Source organism: Channa argus, chromosome 20 (assembly GCF_033026475.1).
Source record: "Channa argus isolate prfri chromosome 20, Channa argus male v1.0, whole genome shotgun sequence".
NCBI classification, from domain to species: Eukaryota; Metazoa; Chordata; class Actinopteri; order Anabantiformes; family Channidae; genus Channa; species Channa argus.
In genome coordinates this window covers 4,463,066-4,482,491 of record NC_090216.1, presented here as the reverse complement: position 1 = coordinate 4,482,491, position 19,426 = coordinate 4,463,066, and the positions used below count along the sequence as shown (strand labels likewise).

Here is a 19,426-nt window from a genome sequence, read left to right as displayed (position 1 = left end):
AATAAGAAAGATGTAAAAAGAAACTGTGATGAAAGTGTTTGGACTGATGAGTAGGGGTGGAGGAGGGGAAGCAGCAGTGAATGGTAGCACAAATATGGAGAGAAAATTGACTTTAGGGTGGGTGCACCTAAAAGGAGCCCGGTGGACACGTTTGATTATGAGATGATGTGAATAAATGGAGACTGGAGGAAAAGGAGGAGTATGGGAGGAAGAGAGGGGATGGAGTGGTGGAGACTCATTAGCTTACGCAGGGCTGGTACATTAAGCCTTCCCCTGCTCCACTGTTTTATCTCCTTCTCTTCGCTCTCCTTTTGTTCTCCAGAAATATCTGAGTGGGTGGGAGAGAGAGTAACAGAGTATGCAAGAAACAACGACAGAGGTACAGTTAGTGAAGTGATGACAGTGTGAGGGGGAGCGAAAAGAAACAAGTGACAGAAGTAGATGACTAGGGAGCAAACATTGTATCTTTCAAAATGTTCAGGTGCACTATCAAGAGGAAACGGTATCTCACTGGCTGAAAATAAACAAGCTTTGTTTCAAATTCAAACAAATTGAGAATCGACAGCAGAATAAGGTCACTGCCAGTGTCACGTTTAGAGTCAGTGGTCGAGTAAAAAAGCCCAAGAAACCGTCTAAAAAGAGTCAATTCCAGAAAAACTCTCTGATCTTTGCCTGAACCCAGGTGCTTCATGTTTTTTTAAAAGGTAGCTATGTTAAAATAAAAAGTCTGTGGAAGATGAACCAAAGTGTAAAAGTGTTACCAAAACACGTTGTAAATATCTATCATCATAGAGCTTAAATGATTAGTGGATTAATCAGTTAGCTGATCCATTGTGGTATTTGATTCATAACAAACAGCTGCAATTTGTTGGTTTTCTATGTGATTAACGTTAATTTAATATATTTGGGTTTTGGTTTGTTGATTCAAAAAAAAAAAAAAAAAAAAGACTCCTTAATGCAAATGTTTACAGTTGCAGTCCTGATTAACTTCTTCTCCTATACCATAGACCCCCATTGCTGTTTAAAACACATCAGCTGCACACACCTCTTACCTAGACGGCTTTCATTCCAAAAGACATTTGTACTGAAAAAAGAAACGATCGTGCACAGAGATCTTGGACTGCTTTCATTTACCACTAAATGTTTTGGATCTTCAGCAACAAGTAGTTACAGCATTTCAGATGCACCCACTTTCACTTTAATTTTAAATAATGTGTACAACATGTTACCAATGTTAGCATGTTCCCAGCAACTAACACAATAAGAACAGCGTTCTCACAATCAATAGAAAATGAGATTCGGCTTGTAATCAACGGGAGATGTCCCTTATAAAATTATGGTTTAAACGGGGAATTACCTCATTTAAAGATTTAGAAAGCAATAACAATATGAACACTAGATGAGAATGCATTCATTTTGGGAATGTGACACAAAAACAGGTAATGACTTTGTTGGAAACGAGAACAGAGTGGAGGTTTCACCCTCTACTCTAACTATGACTCCACAAAAAAAAAACAAAAAAACAATACAATATAGCTAATACATTTCTCTTATGAATATATCTTTTCGTTTATCGTTTATCTACAAATTCTTTCAACAAATGGAACAAAAATGTATTCTAAACACACTAGTAAGCACTAGTACTGGAATGTTCCATAAATATAGTCTGGGTGGAGCCACCTGATTTAAGAATAAACAAACAAGATGAAGTATGTATAAAAATAACAGTGAGTTTAATACCGAGCCCAAGGGAGGGGTGGATGGAGTGAGGGGAAAGAAAGGCGGACAGAGAGGTGACATACTGTCATTTTCAGGAAATCAATCAGCTTGTTGTTATTAAGACATAAAAGCAACAGATATTACTTAAAGCACCCAGAGAAATACCATTCATACGCACTGCATCTTTCATTTGTCTTTCACACAATTTTCTCTTCTAAAGGCCATGTGTTACATGCCACGGCCCCTCCACTTCTGTCTACATTAACACACACAGACACATAGTGTCTATGGTTAAGGTGTGGCACGATGCCACCAAGATCCTGAGTGCTGTAATAGCTGCTACCTGGGTCAAGGTGACACCAAGCAGAGTAGCCACAACAAATAGCTCGGCAAGACGGTCGGATACACGCTGCTGACATTGTCAAAAAAACCTGAACCTGAACCCGTCACCTTTCAAAGTACACATTCAGATGCCTACAGGAGCCAAGAGCCGCTCTGACTTTCACTGTCAAACAACCTAAATCCTGACAACAGCTGCATTTGCATGAACTAGTGGCCGTTTCCACCACACCCCTTATTCACAACTGAATTCTGAGGTTCCTGCTACAGTCCATCCATCCATCCATCCATCCATCCATCCGTGCTCCCGCCCTGATTCACCCAGCTCACCTTTGTCAGTCGAGTGCCTTGTCTGTCCAGTCAATAAAAATCCTGCACCATAGTAAATGAGATCCTAAAAAAAAAAAAAGAAAGAAAAAAGGAGGAGATTGAAGGAGCACGGAGAGGAAAAAAACAACACGGTTAAAAAGGGCAGAAAGAAGAAGACAAAAGATAGAAGGAAGGAATAGAAGGGAAAAGTGGGAGAGAGAGGTAAAGCACGGCCCAGACAGGCAGAGAGCTCTCCACAATGTGAGCGGCAAGGGAGGGTGAGCACCAGGTGTCAGTACACATACACTCACTGAGCCGCTCACACACTCACACACACACACACACACACACTCAAAAAGCACAGGCAGACTCTCTCTGTCTCTCTCTCTCTCTCCCTCCCTCCTCTTCTTCCCCACGCTCTCTGGCAGCAATAACTTTCCCTTATCGTCCTCTCTCTCTCTCTCTCTCTCTCTCTCCCTCTCTCTCTTTTTCAGGGGCAGAATTCCTTAACTCTTGCAAAGCCAGTAATCTCCAGTGAGAACCCTTTCGATTTATACTTGTTCTTCTTATGAATGATTTATTGTTTTTATATTGCATTTGCATTCATAAAAAAAAAAAAAGAAATTTCTAAAATGCAAAAACAGCAAATGTCAACTTTGGTTTGGCCACTTGGGGGCAGTAGAAATAAAATATCAACAAAATATTCACATAATAGATGAAGCTAATATGGCAAATTTCTTAGCAAACAGTTGCCTACATACTGTAGAAATTATCCATTATTGTACATACACCAGCATTAGTATTAACCTGGAAACAGCTTAGCCTACTAGAAACTTGTTGACTGTTGAGTCCAGTATCTACCACAGGGAAGCCGGGAAGCCAGATATAGCCTGTTACTTTTAGAGCATAGATGCCGTTTTATTAAAATAGTTTCTGTGAACAGTTTTGATCGTTTTTCTGTGCCGTTGTTTACTTTCAGCTCTTCCTGTTTTCTCTTTGAGTACCCCACAATGTATAAAACAGCGCCCCTGTAAGGTCAATCACAATATCACAGTCCCACTGTAGACCAAGGGTTCCGAACCGTGATCCTCGAGGACCAAAGCCCTTGCTTGTTTTTCAGGCTACCTACTGCTAACCTGGGTCAGATTCTGACAGCTTCCAGCTTCTGGTTGACGAAACAAGCAGTGGTTAGGCTGGAAAAGAAGCAGAGCAGTGAGCCCTGAGAACCCGTGTTGCGAACCCCCGCTGTAGATGATGCCATGTCTGCGACGGGCAAATTAGCATCCCTAAAAAAAGGACATTGATAATGAGCCAGTCTCATGGCTGGCTTCCTCAAACATCAACAACATGTATCAACTCTCCTAGGTATGTTGTTGCTCTTTACCAAATCCTGAGAGAAAAATCTCCCTCTGCAGTTAGAATTAGCTGTGTTTATATGCTACTGGTAAAGTGTTGTACAGTGTGTTTAAATTTTTCTTTTTTCTCTTAAAAACAGCTGTTTTCTACAGCAGAAAACAACTGTGATGAGAGCATAAAAAGTGAAAGTTGTGGCCGTAAAGCATTTTCCTGACACATGCTTAAAAAAAAGCCCAGTAGCGCCGACGATACCGCAGAGTCCCACCGTGTCCACCTGAAGCGAAATGTCAGCAGCATGTAGAGCCGTGAGTAAACCTCGGGAGCATTCATGCCTAATCCAAATGCATGTCATAGTGTGTTTACTGGCACTTAAAAGGACCAGAGGTTTTTTGCCAAGAAGTTGTATGTTAAATATTGTACAGAGATAAAGCTAAAACACTGTGACTTACATGTTGTTTGCTATTATTACCCAAATCTAGGAACTAGGAAAATATCTAGCTGCTATCAGTAGCTACAGAACCACATGCAACAGTCATAATTATAATTACATTATTGAGGAATGTTTGCTATACATCATTACCCAGAAAGGTGATGGGTCTGGCTAATGTACTTATAAAAGGTTTTGGACAAGAAGATCCAATGGAGGTCTATGATGAAATAACTAACAAATATATGGTGGGTAGAGAGAATGCACTGTGTTCCAGTCTCTTCATGGTCACAGTTAAAAAGAGGCTTAATTTAGAAAATGAAGGAAATTATCCGTTAAAGCTCTAACTTTCCACTCAGCCCTGAGAACAGCAGCTGCGAGACAGGTAAAGCATAATAACTGGTATAAACCTAATGATATACCTTTCAACAGCATCATATAATAATGGTAAAATATTACAAAAGAGAACTGAAGGGAAGCAGGGTTATGCACCACTGCTGTGTTCGTCTGAGTCCACATTTACTACAACAGGTCTCAAATTCCCTCATCACTTTAGTCTATTTGAGTTGCACAGAAGAGATGGCTTAAAGCCTACACGACCTTTTGTATGGGCGACATCTTCTGATATCCAGCATCACAGAGAGCTAATACACCAGGGTGCTCAATGCTCATCAGGGAGTTGCAGCCAAAACATGCATCTGTGAAGACTCATAAGATTGTCTTGTGTTTTGGGACACAAATAGGGGGCTTCTGAGTAACAGTAGCGCGTACAGGCCTCCAAAATTTCAATTACATGTCAAGTGTATTTGCTGTGTTGTGCAACAGTTGCAGAGAAAAATACGGTCTTAGAAGCTTTCTGGTGGGCAAATTTTGAAAAGATCCACTAAAGTCGGTAATATTTAATTAATAATATAATTTATGCCCAGGAATTTTAGTGTTTTCTCAAAACAATACATGGTGCTAAATGCTGTATCTACAGATGAAGTTAATTTTTTGGTCTCAACAGTTGAAAGACCTGGCACTGGTACGAAGTTAGACCAATTTTTTACAGTAGGCTGTGATTAATGAAATAATATAATAATTTGTAGGCACTTGCTTTAAGAGTGGTTTCAGGCTTTTAATTATGTTCCAAATTGAATTTCAAATCAAAAGTAATTAACATTTAAAACTGGATTTTTAAATTCATTTAATTTCCTGTTCAAACTGTTCCTGTTCACTGACCCCGAGTCTTCATATTAATGTTGCATGAGGTAAGTAGGCAGACACAGGGATAAAACAGAACTCTTCATGTTGAGAAATTGTAAAATTGCAAGGAAGTATTTCAAGCTGGAGCTAAAACTAATAAGTCAACAGCATATCAATTGGCTAAAAGTAACTCGTTTGCTTCTATGATTATAAAATGTAATATCTTTGGCTTTTAGACTATTACTCGTACAAAACCACACACCTGAAGACATCACAGTGGACTACAGAGAATTTGAATATTTTTTCAGTACACGTTTTCAGTTAATTAAAATATTAACAAAATCATAATCCATACTTGTATCCACAAACTGTCAAAAATAAACATGAAAGAGATAGATAAGATACAAAAGTTAGAGACAAATACTGCTTTCCGTCTCCCCAAACCTCCAAAAGTTGTTTCCTTGCTCTAATCAAAACACTTTTTACAGCAATTTACAAAAGCAAGTTGAGCTATGACTCAAGCTGTAGCCAACACTTGTATAAATGGTCTCACCAGTGATCACATGTTGAAGACCTATCACTTTCAGTGACCATAAATACTGCCAACTCAGTTGCCACCTAAGAAAGAACACCATATCTGGGTCACAGTAACACCAACAGCTAAGTATCAGTCACACTTCAGCTGTGGACATGTCCCTTTAATCAGGCTGTCAAGATGAAGGTGGAGAGTCAAATCAGACCCAACACAAACTCTCACATTACAATGCAACACCAAACTCTAATTTTTCACAATTTTGTGCCAAGAACCAGTGTGAAGGAGCATCAAAGTTAATGTCAGGAAATAAAAAGGAGGACAAAGCCATTAAGGGATATCAGGAAAATGAGCTGAGGTATAGTTGAGGAAGAGAAAGGCACTGATTAAGACAGAATGTACAGGAGTGAGAGTTCCCACTACTGACGTTGTGATCAGAGGGAGGAGGAGAGGTTAGACCCACGCATCATGCTGCCCACTACCTACTGCTAAAACGGGAAAGCATGGTTCCCTTTACAAAAGAACTGTATGGAAGAGCCACAGCAACAGACTCCAGCGCTGGTCTCGCTTTAAATGTCACTGTACTTCCACACAGCAAGTGAAATTACTCAGAACATTGTGAGAACGGCCGACAAAACCACCAGCGATGTCAGTGTAAGTGGGCTTTTAAAGACCCTGCTGAGGACACTCTCCCATGTACAGTGCTGATTTTAGACATGAGCTAGGACTTTAATACTGATTCATGATGGCAATCAACCCCTAACTGCTGAATGCAGAAGCCAGACTGGTGGCTCGACGTACTGAGACATGATTCACGCCATCCTTCACACTTCAGTGTACTATAGCAAAAAGCCATAAGAGGATGTGCTTCACTGTGATTATTGTGACAATGGCGATACAAAAGGAACAATGTGCAGCTGAGTACCACTGGAAGCATTGAGTAACAGCTATTACAGAAAAGAATGCACTTGACAGCTTTGTGTTTTTTTATTTAGCAGTTAGTGAGAACTTTAATGCTTACTTTAAAGAAGTGCATGTACTTTATAAAGACGGGTGACACATTACAGGAGAGGCCTACATGACTAGGCCTTTTTCAGTGCATATATTTTGAATTGTCATAGTAGGAAAACTAAAGAATACTAATTCCATCAACAATGGCTCATTCGAACGTCATGAAGTGGACAGGCTTGCATCTGTAACTGTACTGTAGAACCAATTATAAACACATTTTCATAAAATTAGTGAAAGAAATTGCAAATGAGTGAAAGTTTCAATCTACTACTTCTACTTCCCAATCTACTCCACAAAGATCCGATACAGTTTATGCACAAACTGAGTGAAAAGTGAAAATGAATCAAGCGTAAAAATAAACCAGCAAGTAAAATTCATAGTTTTCACATGACGTCACATTCTTATAGGACCGCCCACATAGAAGGCAGCACAGGACTTTCATTCACCGCATATCACTGCTTTTCATACTTTCATTTCATTTTGGCAGCTGCTGCTGGCCCAGGGACTTGTTGCTGGTAATATGAATTGTACCTATCCCATGTTATCTATAGGATGTCATCTAATAGAAATAAAGACTTATCAATTATATTTTCAAGTTTCTTCAAAATTCCAAGGAAATATAGAAATAGGTGCAAATATTCCCAAGCAAGCTTCCTAAGAAGTTTTATTTTTCTATGCATTTCTCTGAAAAATAGATGTACAGTAAAGTTGCAGCTCGGTGTGTACGGCAACTGCTGAGGGGAGTGCAAGTCCATACTAGAGCTGGTGTCAGCATCATTTTCAGTCGAGTTTGTAGGAGTTTGCAGCCAGCGCACCCAGCTCACCATGTAGTTGTCTAGTAAGGGAAGAGTGTCAGAGAGACTCTTGCTAAATAGCTGATAGATAGTCACTGTTCAGATGGAGTTTTTGCAAAGCACGGTAATAGAAGGCAATTTCAATTATGATAAAACCTTGAAACTCTAATACTAACCTTTGGAAATTTTACCATGGTACCATGACACCGTTTCATTCCCTAAATAGAAAATTGTTTGTCTATTACCAAAGCTGTTTATTTTTGCATGTTTTTCGGTAACATTTTTAGTTGGCAAACTATGCAGTAATAGCTCACATCATTAAGCGTTTGGCTCTTCAACCGAAGCTAAAGTTGGTTGTTTAGTTTCTTTTGTTCTTCTATTTCTTTGTCTCTGCTGTGCTCAGGATTCTGTCTTGCAAAAGCAATCCTGACCTCAGTGAACTTACCAAAATAAATAGAGGTATTATAATAGAGGAGCTGCTCAGTTTTTTTCCATGTGCAAAAGACCAAACTGCTTGATTTCTTGTAGAAAAGGTCAAAGAGCCAATGTTTCACTAAACACATAGTGCAGATGAATTACTGAATCAAAAAGTGGATCTGGAATTAAATTACTCTTCAACATCATGTTATTGATTCCAACCACATCATCCTGCCTTAACTGTGACTCTCAGAAAAGGAGGGTAGAAGGGGTTTCAGGCTTTCACATTCTTGAGCTTGGAGGACTAAAAAGAAGTCATTCAGTAGAGGCACATGCGTGGATGTGACAAGGACGGTTTGTGAATCAAGTGCCACCACTGAACCACAATGATGAACCATAAGTGCCTCTCACACTCCATAGGATAGCAGAGTGCTACTGCTGACACTGGGCACATCGTTTCTCAGCCCCCAGCCCTCTTGACGGTCCGTCTGAATTGTTTTTGACCTTCAGCACACTTTCGTTTTGCTGCAGCTTTGTTACCATGGTTACCCGCTGGCAAAGCCACAGGTGCCCGGAGACAGGGTTGGCAGCGTCATGGCTGCGTCGCCCACCTGATCGACCCTGGTCATATTGTCTCTGACCCCATGCAAAGAGCAACTTCTTCTGTTCTTTGTGGTTTTCTGAGACAGCTGATGAGGCCAGAGACAAGAAAGTGATGAGGTCCTCCTACCGAGGGCCCTTCGTGTGACCACTCATAAAATCTTTATTGGCACGTTAAGTTTTCTAACAGAGAACGATAATGAATTTTCCAGAGAGACACAAAAAATACACAAGACAAAGAGAGCAAGTGAAGAGACAAGGACTTTCTGACATTTTTGTAAACATTGAAGATGAGGAAAACAAATTGCGCTCATGCATATATCTACATAAGAACGCATCTTAACGTTACAACACTAACTTTGGAAGAAGATACAGGTTTCTGGTGTTGCACAGTTGCTTAGTCACTACCACATACAAACACCTCAGAAATAAATGTCAGCAGCTGAAGGCAGAAAGCTGAATGACACACTGCAGTGAAGCTGGAGGAGGTTGAAGACATCAGGCTGTTGCCCTGAGTAACCAAAGGTCAAAGCTCCCCTCGACAGCTGTGCACCATATTGATTCATGGATTCATTGTCTGCTTTGCTGGCTACAGTCTGTGTTTACACAGCTTCCAAATGTTCGCATTTAAATGAAATTAAGACATACAAAAGTAGGTAATGCTCAGTGTGACATAAAAAGATGTTTGCACAAAAACTAGAGCTGGACATTCAAAAATTAATTTCATTTCTGTGATTTCTTTTTTGTACCCGATTTCTAGTCATGAAGCTCAAATTTCTCCTGAAAAATTGCACACTTAAATAAAATCAATTTTTTAGTAATGCTTATACATCTGTGTTCAATACCTACACACACTGGGTGATGCGGCTTATCTTTTTCAAGCCCCTGATGGTTTCTATGTGCGATATTTTAACTCAGACTCTATTGTTTTTTTATACCTGTATTATCCTTCGGACACACTCACCTACTTGAGCGTGTTGTAGACACATTACTTTATGACATAAAGCCTGCACTGCTTGGGTGTTTGCGTGCTCCTGCATCCTTCAAAGTAGTTTTATTTGTTTCATGCTTATAATTTATATTTTGATGTTTGGGCTTGCAACCAGAGCAACTTTAACACTTTATAATAGGGAATGGGGGGTTAAATATGACATCCCTCTGCAGGAGGACGGTGCTCCCATATGTTAACAGGACCTGGTCCTCATTCATCTTTTTCTGCTGAGTTCATTAATGCAGGAAGGAAGGGAACATTCTGTGGAGCAGTAGGTGCCAATCTGTCGCTCTGTGGAGATCAGCCAGAATCAGTTCATGTTAAGCTGCTGCCGCTCCTCCTGTAGCCTCTTATATCTATCTGATAATGTTCTACTAGATGGTGTTATTCCTTTCAATGCAGCCACTATGTTCACTGGATATTCAATGGCTTGCTTTGCAAGCAAGTAGCAATATATATGTAAATGTACAACATCTGCATATACATTGTTATTCATTTCATTTATTTTGAATTTAAAGGACACAATGCAACAGATCACATTAAAAATACATAACCAAACAGAAAAACTAAATAATGGGTGCCAAAGTGGTATGCAAATAATCCACTAACTAGATCTCGATAGAACAGTTGATGTTTACATCAGCGTCTTCAGAGGCATATTCATATTTAACCCCATGTCTTCAATACTGGATTTCTAAAAACCGTAAAGATTATTTAAAAACATCATTTGTGTGTAAAAGTCTGCGTCTACCTTTTACTTTAATAGTAGTCAACACATATACGGTACAAGTACAAGGAATTTGGCATTAATCTTTCTCAAAGCTGCAAAATGTTTGGAATAGCAGCTTAAAAAAAATACCCTAAATACATAATGCTCTAACAAAACATACAGCTGGATCATAGCAGTGGAAAGTACATTGCTTATTATTTGCATGGACTGAACCACTCATGCTGTTCCAACTGTCACTATTTTTACTGTATATACCATATGAATATGTGTATGTTGTTCAAACAGTATTTGTGACTATACATATATTTCAACTTCCAATACTCCTATTTTAACTGCTACATTTCTATGTATAAAATACTATTTCGATATAAAAGAAGAAGTTGAATAATCACTGAAATATTTATGCCACCACTACTGCTGCAGCTACATGTATGTTCGATGTACTAATAATAAAAAATACTATGTCTTTATCCTTATGGTTAGGTGCTAACTACACTTTATGAGATTTGTACTTTTAAGCTTCACAAAGGCAATACAGTTGAGTGTACCTTAGGCCTAATATCCTGAGTGCATATTCTAAGGATAAAAATATTCATGTTATGCTTGAATTTAAAATTTTCACACACACAAAAATGTGAGGCTGGCAGACTGGCCTGTAAATTATTCAAATCTAACTAATAAAATAGGTGACCCTCACATAGTTTCCTGATCATCCTCACGTGTGATGAACAAAAGGGGCCTGACAAAATGAGCTGGACCTCAATATGACAGCATGCTTTAAATTAACCTACAGCACAATCTGAAAGATGTGAGACAAGAACCTATTATTTGACTTTACTAGAAGTAGCCAGTGGAAGTGGGCTTCAGCAGTGCAAGACTGACAAATAATTGTGTTTACACTGCATTAGGCCTGGGTGTTGTGTCACTCTTCATGCCTTAGAGCTCAAAGCATGTTTGCTGATCTGATGATCTCTAATTAGATTTCTTTACCACTGTGGAAAATGAGCCATCAATTAGAGTGCTGTGATTAGGAAAACCGATTTGATTCCTGTCAAACACCTGCTGCCTTCAGACTTGTCAGGTTACTGGAACATTCGATGTTTGACTCCAGGGAACAAATGTGGCTAGAAGAAAATAGAGGAGCAGTGTTCTGGGGATTTTTCAGTTTAATCTGAAAAGTGTGTGAATGGCAGAACTACGCCAGAATGACAAGAGTGTCTTTTCCAATCTCAGCATAACAAAGACACTCGCTTTCACACTTACTGTAACCTGTTTGGTTTGGTTCAATCACATGTGCATTTACAGGTTTGGCTCAATTCAACTGTGTTGGCATGAAAGCTAGTGCAGAATTAACAACTGGACCATGACCACCTGACAATGGATGTCTTGGTCCTCTTTCACGCAAAGTCTGGTGCAGGTCCATGTGGTGTGTTAAAGGAGATCAGCCATGACTGTGCTTGAGTAGGTACAGTTTGTAATTTTAGCATGAATTCAAGCACTAACCTAATATTAAACCCATCTGCTGATTGTAAAACTTTCCTTTGTTAAAGAAATAGGGACGTGGGTAATCACATGGGTGCAGAGATTTTTCCTGGACAATTCATTAAAAAAAAAAAAGGTAAAATATAAGTTATTATAATAAGTATATAATAAGTTAATTTTCTACAATAAAAACATTTTCAACAATCCCTATACAGACACTAAAAACCAACAACTACCTGTCTATCAACCTGCAAACTGGATTAGCTTGTCCATCTGTGCTGTAAAACTATGTTGCTGTCCAACACAATTAAAGACACATCGTCCAGACACCACTTCACTAAGTGATATTTATTCATTTCAAACATTTTAACAATGGTTGCCTCAATATCTCTAAATCTAGTCTTTTGGGGAAGCATTTTTTTTTAATCTATTTCTCAACCAAATGTTTGGGATTGATGTAACCATTAGACCCAGTGGAGTGTTTCTGGCTGATATGTCAGACAAATAAGGTAATCCATTACTCAGCAGATCAGTAATCAGATATCGCCTCTATCCTGGCTGGATATTTACGGTTTGGTTATAGGAGACATTGTTTCCGGAGCTTTTGTTTCTCCAAGCAGACAGGAGTTGCTTCTCACAGTGCAGACTGACTTATTTAGAGTTCTACAGACCACTTTGTGTTAGGTTTAGCTCATTTTAAATACAATGGGGCTGTAGGCATCGCTACATGTGCTGATCTCTTTTTCATTAATTCAGCCACTAAACACTGCTACTTTCTCTGTCTGCTGTCTTTTGCTCGCTCAGACACACTTGTAAAAATCCTATTAGAAACTCAGTTACATGTACACATGGCAGAGAGATCTGCATTCTCCAGGAGAAATCTAACTAGTGAAATCTGGTTTCTGTAATCTCGTACCCTAATTGCAGAAACACATTTATACTACAGCAACCATAGTGGATGTAGTATAAGTGATGTGCATGTAAACACAGTCAGCGTGTCAGATAGTTGGATAGCTAGATAGATAGATACATTCTTATGTATTATCTGTTTTATATTTAAATAAAAATGTTAATTCATAAAGCTACAAAATGTAATGAGTAGGTAACTAAATCTAATCTCCAGGTAACTAAAAAAAATAAAAAATTAAAACAGTCTTGTTAATCCAAATTTGTTTGAACTCCTAGTGTGAACATGTGTCTGCTCAACTGCCACACTCAAGCCCATCTCCCTCTGTGCTAATTAGTCACGCAACAGCTCCCTGTCCAGACAGCACAACCTTTCAACCCCTTTTCTCATTTTCCAATCAGCCACTGCCATAAACTGTAATTGCAGTGTCACACTGTTTTTCCGTAGCCACTTTTCCACCCCTTCCCCAAGAAGGAGATGGCAGCCAAAACTTTTAAGAATAACACCACAGAAATTAAAAAAGTATCTAAGCTCTCTGGAACCTGCAACACAGCTGTGCTTTTTGTTTTTGGTGAGCCTAAAACCCAGGTTGTGAGGTTATTTGTGCTCTCAATTGAACATTCGCTTCAGATCTTGACAGGCATCTGATTAATCGCAGTGTTGTTGGAATGAGAAAAATGGCAGCAGGAGTCACAGACACAGATTGACTCAACTAGTAATGATAGTGTGAGGAGAAAACAGGCTACACAATGTAGTTTCCAGAGAGATAAGACCATATTCCCTGTGTGTGACGCGACAGAGATTTGTGCACGTCTGTGCATCGCCACAATCAGAGCAGCTTATCTGTTATTCAATTTTAAAAATGCCATTCACCAGCTTATTAACTCGGGGTTCAAGCAATTTCTCCAGTGCAGATCAAGGGACAGCTGGCTCATCTGTTGTCCTCAGATTAGCAAGTTTATTCCCCTTTGAGCTCTGGCATTCCTAAAGAGGAGCTTGTTTCTAACTGCATTAAATACAGAAGATGATTCATCTGATCTCACATGTGAACTATAGATCAATTTTAGCAGAGTGCACATCCATACATAGTTAGCGGTTTGCAGAGTGACAAGTCCTCCATTTCAGCCAAGTGTTTCTCTCACAGTAGCAGCAAAGGGATGTGGCTCCTGCCTGTCATGAGCTGATAAGTCGGGGATGCAGTCCTTTGGACGTCCTTGGAAAGAATGGAGCAGCTAAGTGAAAACATGTCTGCGTGTTACACTGTAAGCATAGATAATTTCTATAAATAAAGGTTATATGTGGTCCTGGTGGAAGGGTTCAACCATGTACATACTGTATGTCCTACAAACTGTGGGAAACTGCACGATACAGATGTTGCAGTGGAGGAGACCAATTGTAAGAGCAGCACTCATCTCCTGGAAGGAGTGGGTTCACTGCAAAGTGACAGCCACAGATATCCAAACACTGGAGGGTACTCCAGTCATGCGCTGCAGCTCGGTCTCCTCTCCACTTCACACATAAATACACAACCACGTTGAAGGCAAAGAGGATGTAGGTTTTGTTAGCAGCAGATTCCCTTAAACCCTGAGGCCTGAATTTAAGTGAATGAATTGACTGATGAAATATATATATATACACTAAATACGCAATTATACTCATTTTTAATGTTTTCTGTCATGGTTTTGCCAAATAAATATGTTCAGAAATACAAGTTAGCTGTGATAAAAATGGGACTTTACTGACAATTTTCAAAAATATAGTTACCATAGTAACAGTAAGTCATTTCCAAATGCTTTAGTTTAGCAAGTTTTATTCAACAAGGCTCTGTGACCAGTTCATGAGCATTTTTGTAATTGCTAGCAGCTGATGGAGGACAAGAGCACGGATGACCTCCATCACGAGTAAAAAGAGCTGCAAAGAAGCAAGATACATTAACAAGCAAGTTAAACTATAAATCGTGGATATTTGTTTTGTCCTGAAAGGAACCCTGGCCTCCTGAAGTCTAAAAATAAGGGACATGTCACAACAAAATGTGGAGCACCCAGATACCCGAATGGTTAGGGATCATAGCATGTGTTCAAGTCTGGCTGGGACCTTTTCTGCATGTCATTCTCCATCTCTCCAGTCACGTTCCCTGTCTGCTCTACTTGCTCTTGTCTAATAAAGCCAAACCCATCTCCCCCTCTGCCCGCTTTAAAAAGCACTCAAAATCTAAGTACAAGTGCTCATTTAAATCACATCTCATGACCATGAAAGCGACACATACTGGATTGCTCTCAACATACTATATGTCTGCAAATCGCTTGTTCAAACAGTTGAATCCAAATCATTCAGTGGCCCTTTTGGTCACTGTATAAGTCTACCACAGCTAAAGCCTCCTGAATTGCTGCAAAAATCAGATCCACTGAAGCAGAGGAGTTTAAGGGAGAGGTAGTGACATTTGGCTTTGCAAAATTAATTCATCTGTGCAAATCAAGTGGGTGGCTGGATGAAAGCCCTTAGACGGCAAATTTTCACACCATAATAAAGACCCTATCCTGGGGAGACAGCTAAGAGAGTGGATTTTGTTACATTGCCCTGGCAATAACCCAAAACGTATTAGGTTCAAATAAGAATGACTGTAATGTTACGAAATGAACAGCCCAAGCTCACTCAAGTGTTGCTTTTGGCTGGGATTATCTACCACATCAAAGGCCTTATTCCTCCTTAGAGCTTTACCAGACCAGTGAGACAGTGATGCATGTGTAGGAACACAAGGTTTCATGTGGTTTAATCAAGGACCTCAGAGTAACATGGCTACTTGTTTTTATTAGTTATTTCACCAGACTATGGGAAAACAGGACATACAGTGAGGTTCGGTCATAGCCTCCCATGAAGCCAGACTGACAGAACAACATTGTTTTTACTTCTTCTATGCTTCTGGAGTTTTGAGCGAAGTTCGCACTTCTGACAAATAAGAGTTTTCTTTTTTTCCAGCTTTAGTTCTGCAGCATTTGTATTTATTATAATTTTTGAGGAATGCCTGAACGGAGCTTGACAGAGTGTAGCAGATTGCAGCAGAGCAGGGAGGAGCATGGCTGGGTAGAGAACAGGGGACTGCTTACGAGTCGCATCCTACTGATAGATTCAGTTGTATACTATAGCATTTAATACCTGCGCCCTAACATGCATGATGAAGCCTTGGATAGCATTAAACCAGGTGTAATGGTTCTGAAACTAAAAGTGAAATCCTGCTGCTATGCTGTTGCAGATATCTCACCGCTCCTAGAAATTCAGTGAGGCTCCCTGATGCCTCCAAACTTAATACAGTATCCCGAACATCTGATATTTCCTTTGTTCTTGTCACAAGAGGACCTTCACCTGCCTTTGTGCACAGCTTTAAATTAGGAAAGTAACACTGTGTCGCAGTGTGAGCTGGCTGTCACAGCAGCAGCTCTGGTGCATTCAGAAACAGTATTCAGGGATATTCAGAGAGTAGGTCATTCATGTTTCAAAAGAGTTATGGGTTCCAAATTACACATTATATTACACCCCTAGTAATAAATAAATAATATTAATAAATAAAATAATAATAAATAAACACAGGAACAAACAATAATGCATGGTTTCACCTTACAAATTTGATCATCGGGGCGCTTTGATGTTTATCCAAACTACAAAAAGTGGCTCCTCACTAGTGCTTTTGCTGTGAAACAGCAAAACAGTTGTGTTTGCCTGGCATGGAGATAAACAACCGCGCCATTATTACAGCTCTGATGACACAACACAGAGCACTAATCATTAAACACTAAGGTTCTTATCTGTTGCATGAAGGAGGAAACAGGAACAAAGTAAAACAAACCTCCAGTAACAAAAGCAAAGTTGAATCCTACACAAGCAATATCAAGAGAACTTGGGAGGCTGAATCACATTCTTGCCATACAAGCCTTCATGGGTGGTTCAGTAATCCCTTGCTGTGAATGCACAATGGAAACAAAAAACTAGTGCATCACAGAATAGCATGGTCAAAGCACGTTTCCAGGGCCAGTGGAAAACTTGTGTTTCAGTTTTCACACCAAGAGATAAAGCAATTCTAGCAGCAGAATTGATACGTTTGTTGGACCTATTTTAAGCAGAAAACAGGTCTGAAGGCTTCTTCAGCAGGCAAAGATTACTCATTAAGAACCAAAAGACATTTCAACTTCTGAGTTGTGCGTATTCCTGCTTCCTAAAATACCCTCACAGAGCTAGCGAACACCTTCTGTGTGCTGACAGGCAGATGCGTCATTGTTTGTGCCTGGCATCAGAAGACAGACTCACCACTGCTGCGACTCTTGCGGTTGGCCTTCCCCCCCGTCAGCAGCATCTTCAAGCTGTTCCTAAACATGACTGCAGTAGATGCCCAGGACTAGACTACAGAAAAATCTGTCAGGAGAAAGAAAAGACAGAACATATTTATGTTTCTGAGAGAACTTGACTGCATGTCTACAGAGGACTATAGCTAGTACGCCTACTCTGAAATGTGACATTGCTAACAATAGAATGTGTTAGTTAAAAGCATTATCAGGTGTTTTAGAACAATGCAACAAAACTAGACTGTCAAGAAAGGAGAAATAAGGACCTTCTAAAAAAAATTGAATAATAGAAGTTATGTGTCAGAAAACAATGAAATGGGCGATTCTTTTTATGGATACTGATACAGTAGAATCTTTTGTGTGTCATCAATGTGCAAAGTAAAAGTTTTTCTGATAAAACAAAATACAGAGACGTTCCAGAGATCTTGCTACTACTTCCTAGTACTGAAAAGGCAAACTACCCAAGCTGCATCATCATTGAGAACAACTGGAGTTCAGTGTCTTGCAGAAGGACATGTTGACATATGGACGGGAGGAGTCACCGCTTTAACAGCCAACTCTACACACTGTCTGTCAACTCAGTAATTATTGTTTGGTTTATTTATCCATTATTTATATCATAATTTTAAGAAGCTTACTCTTAATTTTACTTTGGATTATCGAATAGGACATAACACATCCGCCTAAGCCTAATCTGTATATCATTTCATGCCATCTGTAGGCATGCTCATATAAGTTATGATATGGAAATGCATCAGAAAAATTTAACTCAGAACATTTTAACATAATTGCATTTGATGTCAGCAGAAATGTGGCAGTTGGACTGTTGCTGCTCCTCGTCCCCGACGTCCACTCACACAGAACAAATGCTGCATTCGAAAATTCTTTGCAGATTAGAGCAGCCTGTGTTTGTTGGCATTTGCATTATGACATGACTCTTTTTTGAATGTGTATCCCATTTCTTAATTTTTTCAAAGCATAGAATCAAATCCTTTTTTGCAACTGCATTTTTTCTGCCTCAGCCTTAGTCATGGTGTCAAGGGTTTCTGAGACTGCATCAGAACTATATAAAATTATGTTATAGCTCATATTTCTGTAGAAAAGTCAGAGATTTAACTTCTCTCAGAATGCTTATGCTAACACTTATTTGCATGAATAAAGGAACTACACAAAAGAATTTGCTCCAAACATACATGCATGCAGCTAACTTATTAACAGACAAAAAACTCAAATTTGTGAGGTGAACATTTGCTTTATATAGTGAGTATTTAATATAAACAATATTTCATGTACAGAAAACACAAAATGATTAACTCCAGTCAGCAGAGGTTTGGGTTTCAATACAAGAAAGGACTTACATACAGTAGCAAATACCACTTAAAAGTGTAAGACTGCCTTTTTCATTTTTTGACTGCACTGTCCCACTAATCTCTCTTCTCCATCTCACCCACCTCTGAACCTCCACCTCCCTCACACAGGCATTTCTCTGCTGTGAGTCTTGGTAGTAAAAAGCATGGCAGCAGATGTTCTCCATTAGGTGGGAGTGACTCAGAAAAGCCTAACAGACAAGCTCCAGCTGAGGAGGCTGGGTTTTGACCCCAAGTAATTAAAAAAAAAGTCAAAAAAGAAGACATGAAAAAGCTTTCAAAAAGGTCTCTTCCTCCTTTTCCCACAAACCTGCTTAAACAATGTTTTTTTACAATCCCCCCTGACCTTCACAGGGGTCTAAAAGGTTTTCAGGATCATAATAGCACACACAGTGTGAGAGACACAAGGGGATCAATCACAACCAAACGTTGGATGATATTATGGTCAAGTGGGATGAAGATGAGACATCTTATATATTTTTTTGTTGACTATAGGTGCAAATTATCTTGATTTCTGATGAAGTTGAATGTTTCGTACACCCTAAAACTCCAGCCTATAAAAAATATTCAAAATATGTTTCCTTTTTATTTGATCTTTGTCTGGCTGGCTTATTGGGAAATTAAGTTGCCTTCGATAGGTCTGAACAAGACGGAACACCATGTGCCATCTCAGCAGTTGCCAATTTTGAGTTTGGCTAAAGAGAAAAAGAGAAAATAACAAGAAAAAGCAGTCAGTATGAAGAAAAACAAATATACAGAGGCAAACACGAAGGGAGCTACTGCCAAAATTAGACCAGGCTCAGCTTCATATCACTTCAGATGGTTTCTGGTTGATGACTACAGCTGTTGTCTGTTTTGAAAGTATTTGAGTGAACAATTTTCCATCAAGGAACATTCAGAAAAAATGAGAAAGCTAGATTAAGGCA

General features: G+C 39.3%; 1 protein-coding gene across 15 annotated transcripts in view; it reads right to left on the bottom strand.

The window, feature by feature from the left end:
• The window catches only part of tanc2b (tetratricopeptide repeat, ankyrin repeat and coiled-coil containing 2b), a 133,843-nt gene that overhangs the window by 84,137 nt on the left and 30,280 nt on the right, over positions 1-19,426 (bottom strand). For 12 of the 15 annotated variants that reach the window (XM_067487131.1, XM_067487124.1, XM_067487133.1 and 9 more), the window contains one exon: positions 17,099-17,203. In XM_067487131.1, the coding sequence (XP_067343232.1) occupies positions 17,099-17,165 (67 nt within the window). In that variant the 5' untranslated portion in view covers positions 17,166-17,203. Of the gene's footprint in view, positions 1-2,388; positions 2,689-17,098; positions 17,204-19,426 lie in introns of those variants that run through there. The other 3 variants (XM_067487135.1, XM_067487143.1, XM_067487142.1) reach the window with 3 other exon arrangements.